At 40.2% G+C, this 19,260-nt stretch overlaps 1 protein-coding gene across 5 annotated transcripts in view; it reads left to right on the top strand.

Moving 5' to 3' along the window:
* The first annotated feature begins 13,298 nt into the window (after positions 1-13,298).
* nfixb (nuclear factor I/Xb) overlaps positions 13,299-19,260 on the top strand; it is a 132,935-nt gene continuing 126,973 nt past the window's right edge. For 2 of the 5 annotated variants that reach the window (XM_067476920.1, XM_067476918.1), the window contains exon 1: positions 13,299-14,341. In XM_067476920.1, coding sequence (XP_067333021.1) covers positions 14,339-14,341 — 3 coding nt within the window. In that variant the 5' untranslated portion in view covers positions 13,299-14,338. The remainder of the gene's footprint in view (positions 14,342-19,260) is intronic. The other 3 variants (XM_067476930.1, XM_067476924.1, XM_067476934.1) reach the window with 3 other exon arrangements.

Genomic DNA, 19,260 nt, shown 5'->3' with positions numbered 1-19,260 from the left:
GGAGTTATTAATTTTGTACTAAAAGATTTGAAGTGGTACTTGTAGTGGATAATGGTTTAGGCACTTACTGCCACTTTTACTTGAGTACTGAGTTTGTGTACCTTTACCACCAAGCATGATATTATTATGCCCACCAGTACTAAAGTTGTGGTCTGATCGATGTATGGTTACACATTCTCATAGAAATTCATATGAGCCAAATGCTATGTGAACCATGGCTCCCCATCCTATTTATTCGCACGGTATAAATAATTAATAAATAGTTTATAGCAGATTATTAATATGATAGTAACAACTTTAACACGCTACATTATTAAACACTCAAAATTTCCTTATATTTGCTTTTAAATACATTATAATAGGTCCTAAATATGTTTATCATACGAAAAGTGAAATGTAATAGTGGTATACAGCAGATTGATGCCTTTGCCTTTGATACTTTTAAGTTTAATATATCTTATGTAGTAGACATGCTGTTGACTAATTTCTAGCTAATTAACATTACCTTTGTTGTGGATGTGTTGACATAATTAAATATGTTATGTGATATAAGGCAAATTCATACATTATTAACAGCAAGAAAATTCCGAAGGGCTTTACATAAACATAACAAGCACTGAAACGAGCTGTGAAAAAGACTGTAAAAAAGGATTTATGGAGATAGAAAATGCAACAGTAGAACAAAGCTAAAACAGAAGATCAAACAAATATACTGACAAATCTGATGAAATATTGTAAAGGGCAACTGCAGACAGAACCAAAGAGTTGGAGCAGTAGTTTCACCCTCGTTTTCTTTGGGTCTGTTCCACATATGAGGCTCCAGTGGCACATAACTAAATTTATTTATTTAAGTACTATACTGTTCAGTTTTGATGTACTTGTACTTTGCTGGATCATTTACATTTTATGTACTTTGTTCTAATGTTGTACTTTTTAATCCATTGTATGTCAGTTAAATATTTTTAGATTTTGAAAAATTGTACATAAGAAAAAAACTTACAATGAGCTCATAAAATGCATAACTTGACATGTTACTAAAAGCAGTGTTTAGCTGAGCACCACTTATGTCAGTAGTTGTCACTGGTTCCACAAAGAAAGACTTTGTCTCAAAACCTCTCACATGGACTCGTTTAAAAATCTGCCATTTTCCAAAATGTATGACAAAAGCAAAGATTGGAAAAATTTCAGAAAGACTGTGTGAACATAGATTTTTTTTTCTCATAGCTTGTCAGATTCATCTTGTGACCCTTTACAGAGTTTGAACTGTAGCGCACCTAATAGCATGTAAAATAACAAGTGGATACAAAGGTGTGTATAACAAGCACTGCTTTCAGTCATGACCTGCCATGCTGACTGTCCAATGGAAGCCCTGCAGTAACCTGGCTCAGACATCTAAGCTTGGCCCAGGGCCTCCTGGAACATGTATATCAGCATACAGCACAGCACACAAAAATGATTGTTTCTGACTGACAACGTGACTATGCAGGACTATGCATAATGCAAAGATCTGACCCTGCACACGTGTGCGCGGTGCTACGCTTACATGTGTGCAAACAAACTCGTGTGAGCACGGCACTCAGTGTTTGGTGCAGAGTTGGTGGCTCTGTGTTGCACATGGCAGCAGGAGCGGTTGGACTGGCGAAGTGAGAGGCACAGCTGCTTGGAGAGGGCTCCGTGGCATTTCTGGGTCTGTGTCCCCTCTCCCTCCAAACACACGCACACACACTAGATCATCCATACAGCATATACCCACACATACACACATGCTCTCTATCACTCATGCCGCAGCAGCATCCTGGTAAGATAGCTCTTGATTGGTGACTCCATCCCTGTTTTTCTCCCATTGACTGTGTTCTTATATATTTATATATTTATCAGCAGTCCCAGGAAGAGGATTCTGGCATTGGAGAGGCAGCGTGGCAGTGTGTGGCATGGCGTGGGAGAGGCAGAGTGACCCCGGGCTCAGGTGGCAGCTGTGCTATGACTTCTCTGCCAGGTCATTGTGGATGGTAGGATGGATGCTCCGTCTCTCCCTCATTCTGTACTGATTGTTCCATCTGTCTCTGTTGTTGTTAGATGTTTCTGCTCCATTCTGCACTCAGTTAAAATTTCGTCTTGTTCTGGGTGAAATATGCCTCTACTTGCAGAATGGGACACATTGAGTGTTGTGCACGCTGCATGTTTCTGCGGCGGACATCTGCAAACATGCTACTGTATGTGTGCGCATTAGGTGTTTGCTGCCCAAGGCCAACGAAAAGCCAACAAAAGTGAAGCATCTTTCTTGAGATTGTGAACTATCGAAAATACTATTGTGTTATTTGCAATAACCTCAATAACAAGATCATAAGGGTATAATTGAAGTATATTTACGTGTACATTTGGCAAATTTCTATTTCTATAATTGTGACTTAGTTCTAATCACATGATAATTTGGGAGATTGACTCCATCAAAGATATCTAGGGCTTATCCCAGAGGGTGAAAGTTTTTAATTAAAACCTGTTCAGCCACTGGAGGAAATGATTCAGAATTTCATTAAGGCCATGAAACACTTTTGAGACAACATAGATACTTTCTTCCTTTTGAGCACCACTGTTTTCAACTGTTTTTTTCTACCTAACAGTGTTTCAGGTTGCCTTCAGATGAGGTTTAATGCAACCTGACTAAACAGCCAATGGATTTGTGTGAGTTTGATTTAATAGTCCTTGCTGTTTTGCTATAGTGGTTGTGTTATGGGCTTTTGACCTTCAGCTTTTTTTTTTTTATATATGACACAAACATCCACAGTTTGGATCAGATCAGACAACTAATTTATTCCAGATTTCACATATTGACAACATCAATCACACCAACCTCTTGGTAGCGGTTGCTTTATTATTTCCCCTCATGTGGTGGTTGGTGTTGATCACAGAGGTGTCTTGAGGCCTGACACAGTTTGTAAACCCGAGGGTTTTTTCTCAGCGCCAGCCTGCTGCGCTCGCCGCTATGTAGGGCAGAGCTAGACCCTCTGCCTGGGTGGGAATCAGGAGGGGGATGGTGTGACAGGGTGGGATGGGGGGGGGCTAAAGAGACAGAGAGAGAGCAAATAAGAGAGGGAGAGGGTGGGGGACGAGAGGGGAGTGAGGGAGGGATGGCAGCCAGCACTGGGGCCCCATGCAGGGATGCAGGAGATGGAGAGCAGGGAGGAGGAGTGGAGGGGTTGCAGGGTGCTACAGGGGGCAGAGAGAGGGGCACAGACTGGGCATGGCTGTCAAAGGAGCATTCCCTCCGTCTGTGGACATGCAGTGTTTCAAATCTGAAATCCAAAAAGCGTGGGGCGTTGGTCAGAGTTGGCTTCTGAGACAAAGAAAAGAATGCAGCGTCAGGCATTTACACCTTACTGAGCAATAAAGGTGGTCGTTATTGTTAGGTTTGGCCTAAAAATGCCGAGGGGCAATCCAGCCTTTTAGCATTGCATTTCAGCTCAGAGGGACTTACAAAAAACCGATTCAATAAAGTGATTGGCAGCTCCTACTTTTCCCACAATGCAACATTTCCTTCGACTCTTATACGGTTCATCAGTTGGTCATACAGACTTTCAGTTAAAAAGCACAAGCCCCAAGCCAGGCTACAGAAACAACCTCAATGACATCACTGTGACATAATCGGGGTTATTTTGCGTATGGCAAAGCTCATCCGGAGCCACAGAAGACACTGTGTAACCGTTTTCCCAGCTTGCCTGAGTGGACCTTTATATTCCCAAATGCTATATAATATGTTTATACAAGCAGAAGGTTTTTCTCATGATGATCAGCTTTGCCCAGGTTATGGCCTTAGTGCATGTTGTTCAAACAAATGAGTCATTTTTTATACTCTGATAGTTTGTTTTAAAGAAACTGAATTGGCTTGATGAGCTGTTCACAAGAGAAAACAAATTAGGGGACAATTGTGTAACACAACCAATCCCTCTTTGCGCCATCTATGGTATCTTATTTACTTATAAATTTTGTCCGTGACATTGCAGGAATTTTGGTTTCATACCATGAACAGAGAAAGTTAGTATTGTATTATAAGACACATGTGGACAAACTTGATTTCTATGGCAGATTGTCATATTTGTCTTAATGTAGTTGTTAGGCAAAAGAACTGACCTATGTCAATAGAGAGAAAACTGTTTATTTTTTATAAAAACAAAAAAAGGTCCTATGGTTGTGGACTTGGGTCAGGACCTTCTGAAATCTTGGCCACAACCCTATTTCCTTAGACTTATGTTGGTACCTTAAAGGTGGTGTCAAACCTCAGGAACTACTGCTTCTTTTTATTCTGTGCAAACAAACAGGTGCGCGACATCCTGCATTTTACGTTCACATGACCCCTCCCTGTCTGGATGTCTCGTCCTTTTCCAACTTCTTTCAGTCTGTCTCCTTCCCCATCCCCAGACAGACACTCCCATCGGTGCCCATTGCTCTCCGTCTGGCTTGTCCCCTTCCTTTTATCCAGATGACCCTGCCACCGCCCCATTCCTTCTGTCTGGCTCTGTTATACCCAGATGCATCCCCATCGGAAACCACTGCTGAGTCCTCGCCATGCTATCTCTACATATATCTGCCTCTGTTTTTTTTCCCCGCTCTGTCTCTTTATCTTTGTCCTTTTAATCCATTTCTAACAGCATCTCTTGTTGCCTTCTCCCCTGTTGGATCTCTCTTTTCTTCATACTCTCCCACTACACAGATGCCTGGCTTGGTTTGCAACAGCTGTTTCGCCATGTGCCACTACCAAGTGTTGCCATCGACTGCAGGCCCGAGTAGGGGTGTGGATGGTGGTTTGGGGGTGGAGGGTGCAGACTGTATTAATCATGAATATTCATATATGCTTGGATGTACTACCAAACAGAAAATGGCACCACAGAGGAGACTCCACCCACTAATAAAAAAAAAAGGAAGAAGGGTGAGAATGGAGGGAGGAAAGGAAGGAGGAAACAGGGAGGAAGGATAAGGAGTTAGGGAGAAGCAATGGAAGAGTATAGGAAACAGAGGCAGACGGCGAGAGGGGAGGGGGACTAGACTGAATGGCATGGATCCATAAAATGATACCCCCTGTTGGAGGTGTGAAAGAGGGAGCGCGGTGAAAGAGCAGCATGGGAGGAAGTGGTGAAGGAAAAGGGAAGTGGGTATTGAAAATTTAAGGAAACGAGACACAAACATTTAGAAAGTGTTGGTCTTTGCATAAAATCATATTGCATATTCCCATCAACACAGTGATGAAAAGTTTGAAAAGAGGCTGGTGAACAATGATAATCAGTCGTGCTGCTGCCACTTTAATCAGTTATCTGGCTGCTGATTTTCTAGTTTTTTATTATCCTCAACAAAGACTGAAACTAGTGGATCTAAGACCTGATTTGATCTTGTTCTACATATGTACAGTGTATTCTAAAACCAGAAAAAACTAATACGGTATATTACTTGTTGCAATTTATTATCCTTTTTACTACAGGAAGTTACCACCGTTGTCCTTTAAGGCTGGACCTAGGATCTTGTGCCAGCATGCTAACATCCTGATATTTGGCACATTAAGTGTGTAAAGTATATTATATTCACCATCTTAATTTATCAAGATAGTAGTTGCCAATTAGGTAAAACACAGCTGCAACACTGACAGATAATAGAGAAGGCATTACTTTAGCAGGTATTTGGTCAAAAGCCAAAGTAGTGGCCTTGTTTGATTTTTTTTTTTTTTACCTGATGACTGCGGCAGAAGAGATGTCAGTGGATCACTGCAGTAGTTAGTATTATGAAAGGGGCTTGTATGTGGTTAGTAAATTTCATGACAATTAAGCACATTTCACTCAAAGCCACAATTGTCATTTTGTTCTGTCATTTAGTAGCTGCTTTTATTTAAAGCAACCAACAAAAATACACCAAGGGGCAATTTGGGCTTCAGTGTTTTGCTGAAGTTCCCCTCATTAGGAGCAGCAAAAGCTTATATCTCATGACTTTTAGTTCCTATGATCCTACATTTACCATAATGCAACTCAACTGCACCTTTCGTTAGACGCCAATATGGTCTTTTAAACCTTCAAGGAGAGAGGGACTGCAAGCCCCCCCTTGCAGTTTGTGAATGGCCTGCTCTACAGCCTGAGGTACAGTCGATCGATCCCAACCTCACTGTGGCACTAGAAAATAAGTCAGGCATCGCTAGAGTCATTGCAATTCAACATTTGGGACCATTAAATGTCTGCACCAAATGGTTTGTCACTCTGTCAAGTTAGATGTTGAGATAATTCACAGGACGAGGGAAAAGGTCAGCGATTCACTAAGGTCATTAGAATTCATCCTCTAAAGGCCACAAATGTCTGTACAAACTTCTAAAGTTGTCAAGACAGTTTAGTAAAAAAAACCAAATGTGAACATAGTGATGCTAAACTACCAACTATAAGTCAATGGGAATTACTCTCTGGGGAGCATGAATATCGTTTCATTTTATGGTGATCGCATAGTTGCTGAGATTTTTCAGTCTGGACGAAAATGGTGAAGTGCCATCCATTGAACCACGTCACTGGTATCAAAAACAAAAGCAGGACAGCAAAAGACCAGTGTATCCTGTAGATACAAAATGAACAAATAGATGGATGGTGAACTGTGTCACCAGGAGATGCTAGATGAAAAAGTAAGGTGATAGTTAAAGAGCAAGACAAGGGGGGGACAGACCGTCCATGCAAACAGGGGAACAAGGACATAACAAAAAGACAGACAGACAGACAGTCATGGTGAGGAGCAGCAGATCTAAGTGGAGCTATAGGGTCTGGTGGCTCTTTCTCTGTCCCTTTTGTGGAGAGCCAGGAAAACAGATTATAGCAGCCCTGCTTTCTCCTGTTGGGGGGTGGTGGTGGTGGTGGTGGGGTGGCCATTCTCTTCCCTACCCCTTGATTCCCTTTCCCCACCCTTAGATGATGACACTCTGGTGATACCGGCTGGACTCACACCAGAGCAAATCACATCACTGAGCTTCACTCTGCTTAGGGAGGAGTGTGGGCTCCAACCAGAATGATGACAAATGATGCAATTTGATACAGATTATACAAAGAATGTTGTGTTTTTTTTTTTTTCCTTTTTTAAATCTGGAGCTTTGTAATGGATCAATATGGACGCTTTCGAAGGTCGTTGTTTGGTCTACGCTCATGACTCAACCCTCCGCTTAGGACGGTGCCTCTGTGTTCCTTCCTGGGTGCCTCGGAGCCTCTGAAGAGCCAGGACTCGATAAGGGAGGAAGAGGATGTGTGTGTCATCCTTCACAGTGTGGCTCCCTGAGCGCTCACGGCACTTGAGTACACACTGACTCACACTCACATCCACTTATCCAGCCAGTGCTGCATACACAAACACACACACACTAGCCTACACAATAACAAAAAAAAAAAAAAAAAAAACAGCTCTCTCTTCTTCTTTCTCATATACACAGCACATACAAACAGTGAGTTAATCAGACCTATAAACCCTCCTTGCTGGTAGAGATAAGCAGTGTGCTGGTAGCCCTGCCCTCCTGAGAGCAGCACTCCTCTAGCAACGTTGTGGAGCTGCCTGATAAGGCAGGGGAGTGCGGGATACCCTGAGAGATTCAGACAGGCACGCACACACAACACACACAAACACACCGCTCGGCATCAGTCACCCAGATCGTCCCGCTGAGCCAATCGGAAGGTTGCAGGGCCTGAGGCTCCACCAATCATCCCTCTCCATCAGTTGTTGTTAATCTCACCACTCAGCCTGCAGGTGGATGAACACATGCATTTTCTGTGTGCGTGTGAGTGTGTGCACATGTGTTAGCATCTATATGCTAATGCAAATGATAGCATGTTTTTAAAGTGAAATGTGATAAAAATGGATTTAGGTGCAAGTTCATCTATTTTTGCCCCCTGACAATTAGATGAAATCCACATGCTTCTCCTGTAAGGTGCAGATTGGACAAAACTAAGTTACCTAACTACTTACCTACCTATACAATCTGTAATCAAAAATGGAATCTTAAAAAAATAAATAAATAAAACCTTTGTTCTACAATCAGTAAACACATATTTGAAGTGAGCGTCTTTAAGTCTAATCCTGCTTAACAGTGTTTTTCCACCTTGATGTACAAAGGGCCAAGACACTTTCTCAAGGGTCTTTTAGTAATTAAGTAGCGGGCACAAATTAAGCCCAAACCTGTATTTCAAAGGCCCTTTGGGATTCAGTTCCTTTCGCTGATGTATCAGTCTATAAGCTGTCAAATACAATATATTTGAACATCAAAAGTCATGATGATAAAGATTATCTATATAATGATTATTTTAATATCAAAGTTCTCTCTAGAGCTGCCTGAGAATTTGATCTAGAGAGAATAAGATGAATGTTTAAGTATCATTCCTTATTTAGCCATAGAGCTAATATGAATTTCAGCCACTGTCCAGGATTTGATTAGAAGGTTGAACAGACTTTAACTCAACTTGTTTATTCTTTAGCCTGGTAAAGTCCGGCAATCGTACAGCTCCTGTTCTCTTTCATCTAATGCTTCGGTCTACCCAGATCCAGAGCTTTTAATAATATAAAGCAGAGATTTCGAAGCATTTATTCTTTAGGCCTTTGTTTGTTTTTTTAAGTTTATGTATTTATTTTAACTTCTTGGCATTGGATCCCGGGGTCTGATGTCGGGGTTCCTCCCCAGCACCATCTTTACTAAGAAATTCTTTCAGTTAACTGTAAACAGGGGTGGAGAACTTTAGAACAATTTTAAAGTACTCCTACATTACTGATGTGTTTAATGTTTATTACTTTTACTCCACTATAATTCAGTGTCTAATATTGTACTTTTGACTCCATTATATTAATTTACCATCTTTAGTGACTTTATTTGCAAATTATATCCTTATGTTATATTGTAAATTATATATTATATCCAAAATATAATAAACCCAGATGTACCCTTAATATAAAAAAAATAAAAATCTTTGCCTTTCCCTTTTTTCCACTTATGAGATAATTGTGGAACAAATCTAGACTGGACTTCATGTTATTAACAGCATCAAATTCAAGAGTCTATGGTACATTGATTTTATTGTTTCAGTGCAGTATTTTAAGTATAATTTACAATATACACTTAGTACATCAACTTGATTAAATAATATAAAATGGTACTTATACTAATAATACAAACAATTGTACTAATAATACTTTTTTAGGCAAGCACTTGCACTTTACTCAAGTACTAGACTCAAGTATTTACCACCTCTGAGTGTTCAATTGTGAGTTTCTTCATCTTACTGGAACTTGTACTAATATTCTTCTTTCATGTTAAATGGAACTCCTTTAATTTAGTGACATTTCTGTGCAGTTTTGAGGAACTCGTGCGAAGAGCTACTTTATACTTTTAACTAATTAAACGTCAGTTGGAAATAATTTATTTATCTGGTAGGATAGAGATGGCACAAAAGCTTCCCAACAATCAGTCTTGAAGAAGTAACAAGACAGTTCAGTTACTGTATCATTATCATGTTATAGAACTAGTCTCCTGCAAGAAAAAAATCCATGCATTAAAAATTGTAGACTTTTGAAAGAACAGAAGTATTTGATAAAAAAAAAAACAAAAAACACTTTAAGTACCAAATATAAAACTAGAAAATCTCTTTTCACATTACTGGATTATAATTATTGGTGCGATAATTGTTTTCTTGTTGTGGCTGATAAAGATGGAGACTATTTTAACAACCTTATACCCCATTTTATTAATTTTAATTATAATTTGAATTGCTTTACATACTGCTGGGTAGCTTGTAAATTTCACAACTGGGACCAGTACAGTCTGACGATTCTATTGTATTTAGCTTTTTAAATCTAAAAAGTAACTATAGTTATAGTAGTTTAGTAAAAGTACCATATTTGTATCTGCATTGTTGTGAAGTTGAAATACGATATAACAGTAGATGGAAATACCCAGGTAAAATATTCTCAACAGTACATATAGAAATTTACTTTACTATCCAGCACTGCCTAGAACATATAACAATGTTCTGCACAGTAACCAACACATTATGAAAACACATTTTAATGTATTATAGTAACAATAATAAATTACGAAATTATTTATCAAAGGCATTTCCCTTCAAGCTTTTGTACTATAACCTGTGTAAAAGTGTGAATGTCGAACTTGTAACGACTACCAACTAGGTGTTTTGATAATGTGGTACCAATGATTATTTGACCATCCCTTCAACTTAATTGTTGCTCTTTTAAGAGTCTAATAATATTGGGAGCCTGCACTGTCTCCTCCTATGCTAAACCTATACAGTGGATCTACTGGTTAATTATCTCATGTGCTGTGTCTTTACAAACTTCCTCTCAGGTCTGCACACCAGCAGCAGCAGCAGCAGCCTATAAGCTATAGCATGGCCCCATCCTGCTTCCACATACCGTGGCACCTCTTAGAAGCTGGCGCAGGTCAAATGCGTCTTAATTCCAACCAAAAGAAATGAGAGAATAGCTGTGTGTAGGGCTGATTCCATTGGCCGTGCCAAGGTCAGCATTCCTCGACAGGCCGTTGCCTAGTGGGACTTTTGTTTCAGAGTTTGTCTAAACCTCCAGGGAGAGACGGTATAGGATCGGGAGAGGAGAGAAAACAAGAGAAAGAAAGGAGCGCAAGCTGTTGTTTGGACGAATATAGACCGGTGCATGTGGGTCTGACGTGCCGACTGAAGGCCTGTGCCAAGGTGTAGACATTGACCACAATGTCGCCTTTGAACGACTGTGACTTTTTTTGCGTAAATACGTCTACACCTATTTGGTACTTTTCAGATAGCGGATCACGCTCAGCAAATAGCCAGATAATAATTATTACACTAATCCGTGTGTATCTAGAATTTTTTTTATTTATTTTTTTGATGATGGTGATTTGACGACAGTTCTGTATATTCAAACAAAGATGATCGTAGTTCCAAGAACATCTTCTTCAAATGCACATGCAACCTGTCTGCACTGGCATTATACCCAGCAGAAGACATCCTTTAATTCACTTTTCCATTGTGCTGAAGAGCTTTGTTTTGTCATAAAAACATAAACGGATAATATCATTTCCAGCATTTAAACAGCCCCAATCAGATGAATACCTGTCGTTAAAGAGGTTTAGTTCGGGAACAGGCCCTAAGACAGAACTAAATCAAACATGTTTAAGGTCAAACATCAGGTCAAGCAAAAAACTAATTGAATCAACTGCCTGAAACGAGTTTGTGGAAGAACAATAACGACATCTCAATGTCTAACGCACGTTTTTATTTTACATTTACCATGTTTGATATTTTGGTGCTGCACCACTAGATTCAAGGGTTAATCAAGATTTCCACAGCAGTTTGAGCTGCTAAAAAAAACGTCGTTATTCACGCACATTTGCACTTTAAAAAAAATAAATAATAAAATAATAATACCATTAAAAGCATTTTAACAAATGATTTTTACTCACACAGGCTGAGAGTCCATGCATGGTTAGAGGTTCCTCCTGCTGCAGGCCGCGCACTTGAAAAGGCCACAGAAAAATGTCTGCATAATTCATCTGTCATCTGTAGAATTCTGGATGGGACACTCGTCAAATCAGACCGAATACGAGACTTAAATGTAATGTGTGGAAACTGAAAAATAAATTAATCAAATAAGCAAATTCATGGCCTAACTATACACATCCCTGCTGCTTTTGTTGCCTTCTCAGAAATAATTATTAATAAATAAATCAGCATGCATAATTGAAATCAGTTGTTTCCACTCTCGCTCACAGACAGATTAGGTTTTTTTTAATCCCAATGGACTGTTAGAAACTACAATTAAAAGCCTTAAACTAATTATTTTGGGTGTCCGTTTTATTTTGCTCGTTAGAAATCGTTTAAACACAACGAACGGTCGCATGCTTCCGTTTTTTCCATATTAACTTGGAGATGGACAGTCAATCAAAGCTTTCAATGTAAAAGGGAGCGTGATAAATGAACAGACACTGACGACTCTAATAAATTTAATGACGCATTAGTTGACATATAAGAAGAAGGATCAAATCCAGCAGGTCGACAGTTTCACTTGATTGCTGATTAAATATACATAGGTGATTGTGTCAGGAAAGGCAAAAAGAAAACAGTTTATAAAATAAATTTGACCACCATCCTGTTGTCAAACTTATTTGACTAATAAAGCTTAGGTTGTTGATGTGTTTTCAGTCGATGGTCTTTCTGGGACTCTTGAAAATGCAGCTTTTTAATGTGTTCATCCACAATCTGTTATGGAAGGAATCTGGTTCAGAAAAACCTGTGTGAATTAAACACTGTTTAAACATTAGGAAGTAAAAAGCTGCTTTTCTCTCTCAGTGAAATATTTTTGGGCATGTCACTGTTTAACAACTCTGGGTCCAGTGCCTATTTATTTGTCTGTTTATGAACTGATGAACTTGAACCAGTTCAGATCCAAACAGGCGGGAGGTGGAATCCATTTTGACAGGTTCTCATCATTTTATTGTGTTGCGTCTGTAGTTGCGCACTTCCGGTGAAAAAAAAAATGCTGTCCCCCCCCCCCATAAAAGGTCAAAACGCTTCTTTGGTAATTTATTCTTATACTTTACCAGTCTCTATTGGAGGCGTGTCTGCTGAAATTCCATCTGACTTTCAGGACCTAATTTGATATTTGTGCTGAATAAATATTGCGCTGATAGCTACTCCCTCCAGGTTGTCATGCACCTGCTCGTTCCTGCCTCCTAAGCCATGGGAGTTTTATTCAGGAGCAAATAAACACGGGTTCACCTAAATGGAACAAAACATGGAGACGTTTTCAGAGTTTGACTGTGGTTTATTGTTAGGAACTAAGCCTGTGTGTGCTGACATTTGTGCGTAAAAGTGGGAAAATATGGCAAATCCAATTTTTAAAATAAGGTTAAACTGCTGAAACGTCTCTTATTATTCCCTCAAGTAGCGTGATTTATTATAAGTCAGGTGACTTATATTAAGCCACCCAGATTCAGTTTATCTGAGTTTTATACCATGAAATTCCGGTTCTTTGGCATCAAGAAGGCTGTGTTAGATGATGATAACGCATTTCACAATTAGAATTCAATTGCATTAGAAACTGAATCTTCTGTAAATCGTGGGTTGCGTTCACCAGCTGAAGGTCATATTGTACAATCCACTTCACTGGCCACCCGGATGAAAGCCCCCTGCGTTTAGCCTGGACACAAAGTGCACCGCTGCCTCTCACCTTGCGTGTCACACACTCAGAAAATGTTTGACTTTCTCTAAAACCTGCCACCACCGCTGCCTCTCCCCCACCGCTCCCTCCCGCCCTCCCTGTCGGCCCCGAGTTTGCCGGTGAGAGCTACTAATCCCCTGCGTCCATGCTTTACTCTGAGTCCGTATTTAATTCCTCTAAACCCCCAGCTGCCGCCCTGGTTACTCACTGAGCACGACAGACTGTGAACCGCTCCGGTTATTAATAATTCACCAGCCCTCCGCTCCGCTTCTCCGGCCGCAGGACACCGCACGTCCTCACTGGCGCGTGCCTGCAGCCACGCTGTGTTTTCACTTCTAGCACATGTTTACTTCATTTTGAGTCTCACACAGGGATACACACATTTCAGCTCCTTGTTACTGTGTTTAACCCAAAGTCCCGGCTGGCGTTGCCCACGAAGTCCCGCTAATCTCACCTCTGATGTCTCTCTGCTGTTGCAACACCGGCGCTGCCACATGGTGAGTTTGCTCTCAGACGCCGTTCTCTCTGCGACTTTTTGCCTGGACACTGAGGAGCAGGTGGAGGAGGACTTAGGAGCGACTCCACTTTTCCCCTATTAGCCACAAGAGCACGTCGTCGTCGTCGCCGCCGTTGGAGGAGCAACAGCTGATTTGGTGAGCGCCTGAGCAGAGAGCGCCGGCCACTTACTGTCGGTGCTCAGACGTGACGGCGGAGACTCGGTGGACATTACGGCACCGGGACAGACTGAAGACGGGAGCAGCGCGCGCTGACAGGGGGAGCTCAGCCTCGGCATCGACGGTTTTCATGGAAATATGAGTTAAAGGCGAACACAAACACCTTGCGTGAAGAAGTCGGGAAACAGACCACTTGGATTATACGGCTGTGTCCTCCTTTGGCTTGAGTGAGAAGAGTTGACCACAGAATACCCCCCCAAAAAAATGTTTACCGGACATCAGACTGTGTTTTAGGTCTCTTTTGCTTCCGGTATAAGGCCCGGCTGAACAAGAAACAGAGCACTTTTCTCTCTCCCACACACTTTTTTTTTTTTTTTTTTTTTGGAAGCCGAACTTTTGAGAGTGGAAAATGGGTCTTTGAGAGTGTTGGCACATTTCCCTACACCACAATGGTACGTGCTATGTAAACCAATAATTTGCTCATTTATGCAGTCAGCCTTCACAGCCATTGTAGTTGTCCATACATTGAATGATACATAGACAGAACTTTAAGCAAAGTTTAGTGGACTGAGTTTATAAGTCGCGCGTGAGTGTGTGAGTGAGGATCTTCTCGTGTAGCTGATGGATAACATCACCGAAGACAGTGCCAGGTTCCCTCCACCATACTGCCACATTTGGGCTCAATATTGCATTATGGTTTAAGGGGATCTGGCCCTACTGGATTTCTACATGTACATGTAAAATAATGTTCTTGTCAGAAGAACACAATCCCCACTAATTTTAATAGTTGCATAACATGTTGCCAACAGTTCTTTCCAGCCTCTCTGCCAAATCAGTGTCCAAGCCCTCTTAGTTCACTGCCGATGCCCACTGCCTTCTGCCGTTTCATCCACGCGGTGAACAGGCCTCCTGTCATTGCAGTGGTCTCTGAGGTGGGCCTGCCTCTAGACTATTTATAGCCGCATATGACACAAGCCATTGCATATCAAACAGTGTAGGCAGCTAATAAAGAGGCGTCATTGTACGTTATGAAAGTTCCATATGAACAGAGCCCGAGTCCCATTTTATGGTAACGTTCAACAGAGTTTTAGAAACTTGGCCATAAGAGGGTGGAACTTTTTGTTTGCGCCAACATTCAATTGTGCGCCTGTTTGGTTTGTGCGTAATTACGCGCAGTGGTTTAGACCAATTCCTCCATTATGAAGATGATTTATTTGTACAATTCAGATAAATGCTGTGACTTCACAAAGCAGAAGTCTGTGATACCTGACCTCGGGGATCTGGTCTGTTTTAACAACAACAAGGCACATTAACATTTACATTTTATTTTTGGTTGCCTAATAACTTGGACTGGCTCAGTACTTTTATAAGAAAATCTGTTATTGATTCATATCTTGCCCCATATTTGCCTCTAACAGGATCTGTGTTTAAATAGCAAACTGTATTCCCTGTGAGGTTGTGAAAACATGCATTTGATAGCAGCCCTTGCTGGTTTCAACATCAGTAATAAAAAGTCTGTTTTATACAGCATAATGATATATGGCTCACATAGCCCTGACCCTAGATAGATTTTTTTATTTTTTTTTATCTGGCATGAAATGAGTTAAGCCAGGCAGTAGTTAGGAGAACCTCCCACAGACAACCTTGAAGCTACTCAGATACCAGGAAGGGATCTTATTTGCACATGAATATGGAAGATTATTAGTATGAATAATTATTTGTTTACAAGCATCCTCACTGACATGGCAGCTGCCCAAGAAGCTCATCAGTAAAAATGATACAGAATTCAGGACAGGCCTCACGTGGGATTATCTCAGCTTGTTATTCTCCCACTTATAGCGGCAACTCACCTCCTTTTTTAAAAAAATTTATTTATTTATTTTTTTATAAAGGAAAGACTATATCGTCAATTTGGTGCCAAATTGTTCAGTTGCATGTTAGTTTAGTCAGAATGCACTGGAGGCATCTGTCAATCAGTGTCAGGATTCAGTTAGATCCCCCCAAGGCTGATGCTTCATCTCTGATGTAAAATACATACTTCAGGCCTTCATAACACCATCACAACCCATAGTAGTTGTGTTTTAAAGATACACAGGTATATTGAAAATCCACTGCTCTCTTATAGTCAGCATATGTGTGACGTACAGTTTAGGAGCATAAGAAACAAATAAAGTAATCGGGAAGAGCTGTGTATATATATCTGAGTAATTGTATCCCATACTGTTTGTGCATTTTAGTGTTTGTGTGTGTGTGTGTGTGTGTGTGTGTGTGTGTGTGTGTGTGCCTGCCACATGATGATCAGACAAGCGGTTTTCCAGTCTTGTGTGTTCTCCCTCTTGGCTGTTGCTGCCAGTGATGTCATCTCTCACTGTATACAGAATATTATGCCATTATGTTTGTCCTGGCCTTGACATTTCCCTGGAAAAATAAATAAGGCTTCAAGCAGCCTATGATAGCTTATGTGGCATGTAAGCTTTAGCCATAGTTTAAAGATGGAAACTCTGATATTCACTCAAACAGTGTAAATATTAGGATAGTGAGCTCAGATAGAACTTGTCAGGTTGATTGTTTTTTAAGCTGTTCTAACCATTTTGATGTGGTTTAGCAGAGAGGCTATCAAGGACACATTGAGAGGCATAATTGCAGTCTTTAATGTGACGTGCCAGTTGAATTAAAAAAATCATGTGTGCTTTAAAGTTTAGAGAAGTATTTTTGTAAAAGTTAAGCAAAAATTAACGTTAATGGTTAGATTAGTTATATAGCATCTTTATCTAAATAGGTGGGAAAGTAACACAAGACAAGTTTAAAAAAAAAAGAAGGGTTTAGCTAAAACAGCCAATGAGCAGATATCCGGACTTAAGTTATTAGTGTGAGTGAAACTCCTGAAATACTGGATCCTACATTTCCCATAATGCAACTATCTAGCGCCTTTCAATAAACCTTAATACAGGGCCTCTATTTTTCAACTCCATTCACACATCTGTAACGCAGAATTTCTGTCAGATATTTGTATAGTTTCAAGCCTGTCTCAAGATAACTCTGACGACATCACCATGACATCATCATACTGAGTCTAGATATCAGTGTTTAGAATTTATCATAATGAATGCACACATGTTTTTATCATTTTTAATTAAAATAGCGACTTTTATAAGCAGTGCCTCTTTTACGGAGCCTTTCCTTTTGAAAAGATTAGTAATCCTTTAAAGTCAATTACCATGATTAACATTGTGCTAGTGACAGCAGCAGTCACATTCTGCAGCAAATCGAAATGACTCTTTGAAGGGACTTTTGAACATATAGAAAAGTGAAAAGTGAGATAATCTAATTTGTATCTTGAAATAACGCAGGCCACTCCAGTAGGAGAATAATTACACTTAAGGCCCCTGATCACATGTGATTAGTTTGCTCTCTAAAAGGAAGGACACACAACACTGATGCATTTCTTTATCTTGTTTTAACAAAAATGCAGTGCTAAGCCTTTTTTTTATTTTTATTTTTTTGCCGTATAAAGGACGTAGCCTGAACACTTACACTTACTTTAGCAAGATTGTAACATTACCTGGTTTCACAAGCTTAAATGGTGCATTATGTTTATCATTACTGTAGGTGAAAGTGTAGTTTCAGCCCAGAAAACCCAAACAATGGCCCCTTCATACATGCATTTCTGTTCATTAATCTGACAGCATCTGAATGTGTCAACTTCATGTCTGGATGAACATGTTGGTCACTTTTCTTTAAAAGTCTTTCTACTTGTAAAAAAAAAACACTCCAGTAAAAAAATAATTGATTTATTTTGCTTTTTATGCAGTGTAAATACAGTCTTGTATTGTCTCATGAAGTGCAGCCTGATCACATAACACTCCTAACCCCTCCATCTCATTTCTACCAGTGCCTCAATTACTTTATCAAGACTTTAACCCTCACATTAATTGGTTTCACTAGACACCCCAGACTGCACACCAGCTGTGCAACTGAGTAATTTGAATCTCCTTAATTTGGGAAGGTGTTGGTATCTCCTGGCTGCTGAGTTTAAAAAAAAAAAAAAAAAAAAAATCACAACAACAATACATGTATTTTTTCTATTCACTCTCCTCTTTGTGGCCCTAATGAGGAATTAGAGCCAATAGCATTATTCATTAAACAGAGCATTCCAGGTATTTATCACTGTAACAATATTAGCATATTTGTTTAAATTTTTAACACTTTTTTTTTTTTTTTTAGCATTCGTAACTAGGTTTAGCATTTTTAATAATCTGGCATCGAATGCATCGTACCAAATTGAATGCTGAAAAAGAACCACTGGCAAGCCCCAGAACCATACTAAAAATTCTGTATAAACACACACACACACACACACACACACACACTCCTCTAATTACTGGCTCCCCCACTCTCTGTCTCTTATTCCTCACCTCCTGAGATACAGGTGTAAAATATCACATTTTTCCAGCATTTCTCCCTGAGGTGGCCCTGGCTTGGACTCACACAACATAAATTTCCCACTTTCATATTCCCCTACACATTTTTATTTTATTTATTTTTTTACAAACAAGCCCCCTCCCCCACCCATCCCGTCTTTGATGTGCGTGCCACATCTGCACAGGTTTGTTAGCTTGTTACCAGGTGAAGAATGAGGATACAATTAAGGCTGAATGAAGTGGGACTGGGTAGGAAGTCAGTTTTGTTTTGCATCAGAAGAAAAGTCTCAGATGCTGTGGATCCTGTTTAGCTCACAGGAGTCGATGCTGCAGTGAAATGATCAGAAGGTTGTTAATGAGTGACGTCTGCTGAAATATGGCAACCCATGTTGTTTCTTTGCCTGTGTGTGTGAACCAGAGGATTAGTCAGGAGAAGATGGGCCGCGTTCGTATGTCCATTAATTAATGCAGTGCAGTGAAACCGTCGACTTGAACCCCCCCTCTATAGATTCATTGTGTGCTATATGTACTGGATATGTGGACAAGACTGCTTTTGTCAGTGGCACCAAATGTCTTTTCGTGTTTACTGCCTCATTTTGCACTGATTAAATGTTCAATGTGAGCTCAGACAATCAAAAATGTACCTCTACTGTTAACATCGATGGGTTGAAAAAAAAAAATCCTTTTTGAGTCTTGAGTTATCAGAGAGATTTGGGCAGAAGGGGGGCAACTGAGTTCGAGATCAAGATTCATGTTGACACTGAGAGGACATTGTCATCCTGTGATAGGACAGACGTAAGAGTACATTGGCCATTTGGCAAGTTCAACAGCCCAAAATGCTTAGAAAAGAACAAGGCATTTCAACATTTTGGGAGCTTATTTACTTTCTTTCTGAGCTTAGCTTAGCTTAGCATAATGGCTGAAAACGGGTAAAACGACGAGCTTGGCTC

Source organism: Channa argus, chromosome 15 (assembly GCF_033026475.1).
Source record: "Channa argus isolate prfri chromosome 15, Channa argus male v1.0, whole genome shotgun sequence".
Lineage (NCBI taxonomy): Eukaryota > Metazoa > Chordata > Actinopteri > Anabantiformes > Channidae > Channa > Channa argus.
The sequence above is the reverse complement of the archived record's forward strand: the minus strand, read 5'-3'. Positions and strand labels throughout refer to the sequence as shown.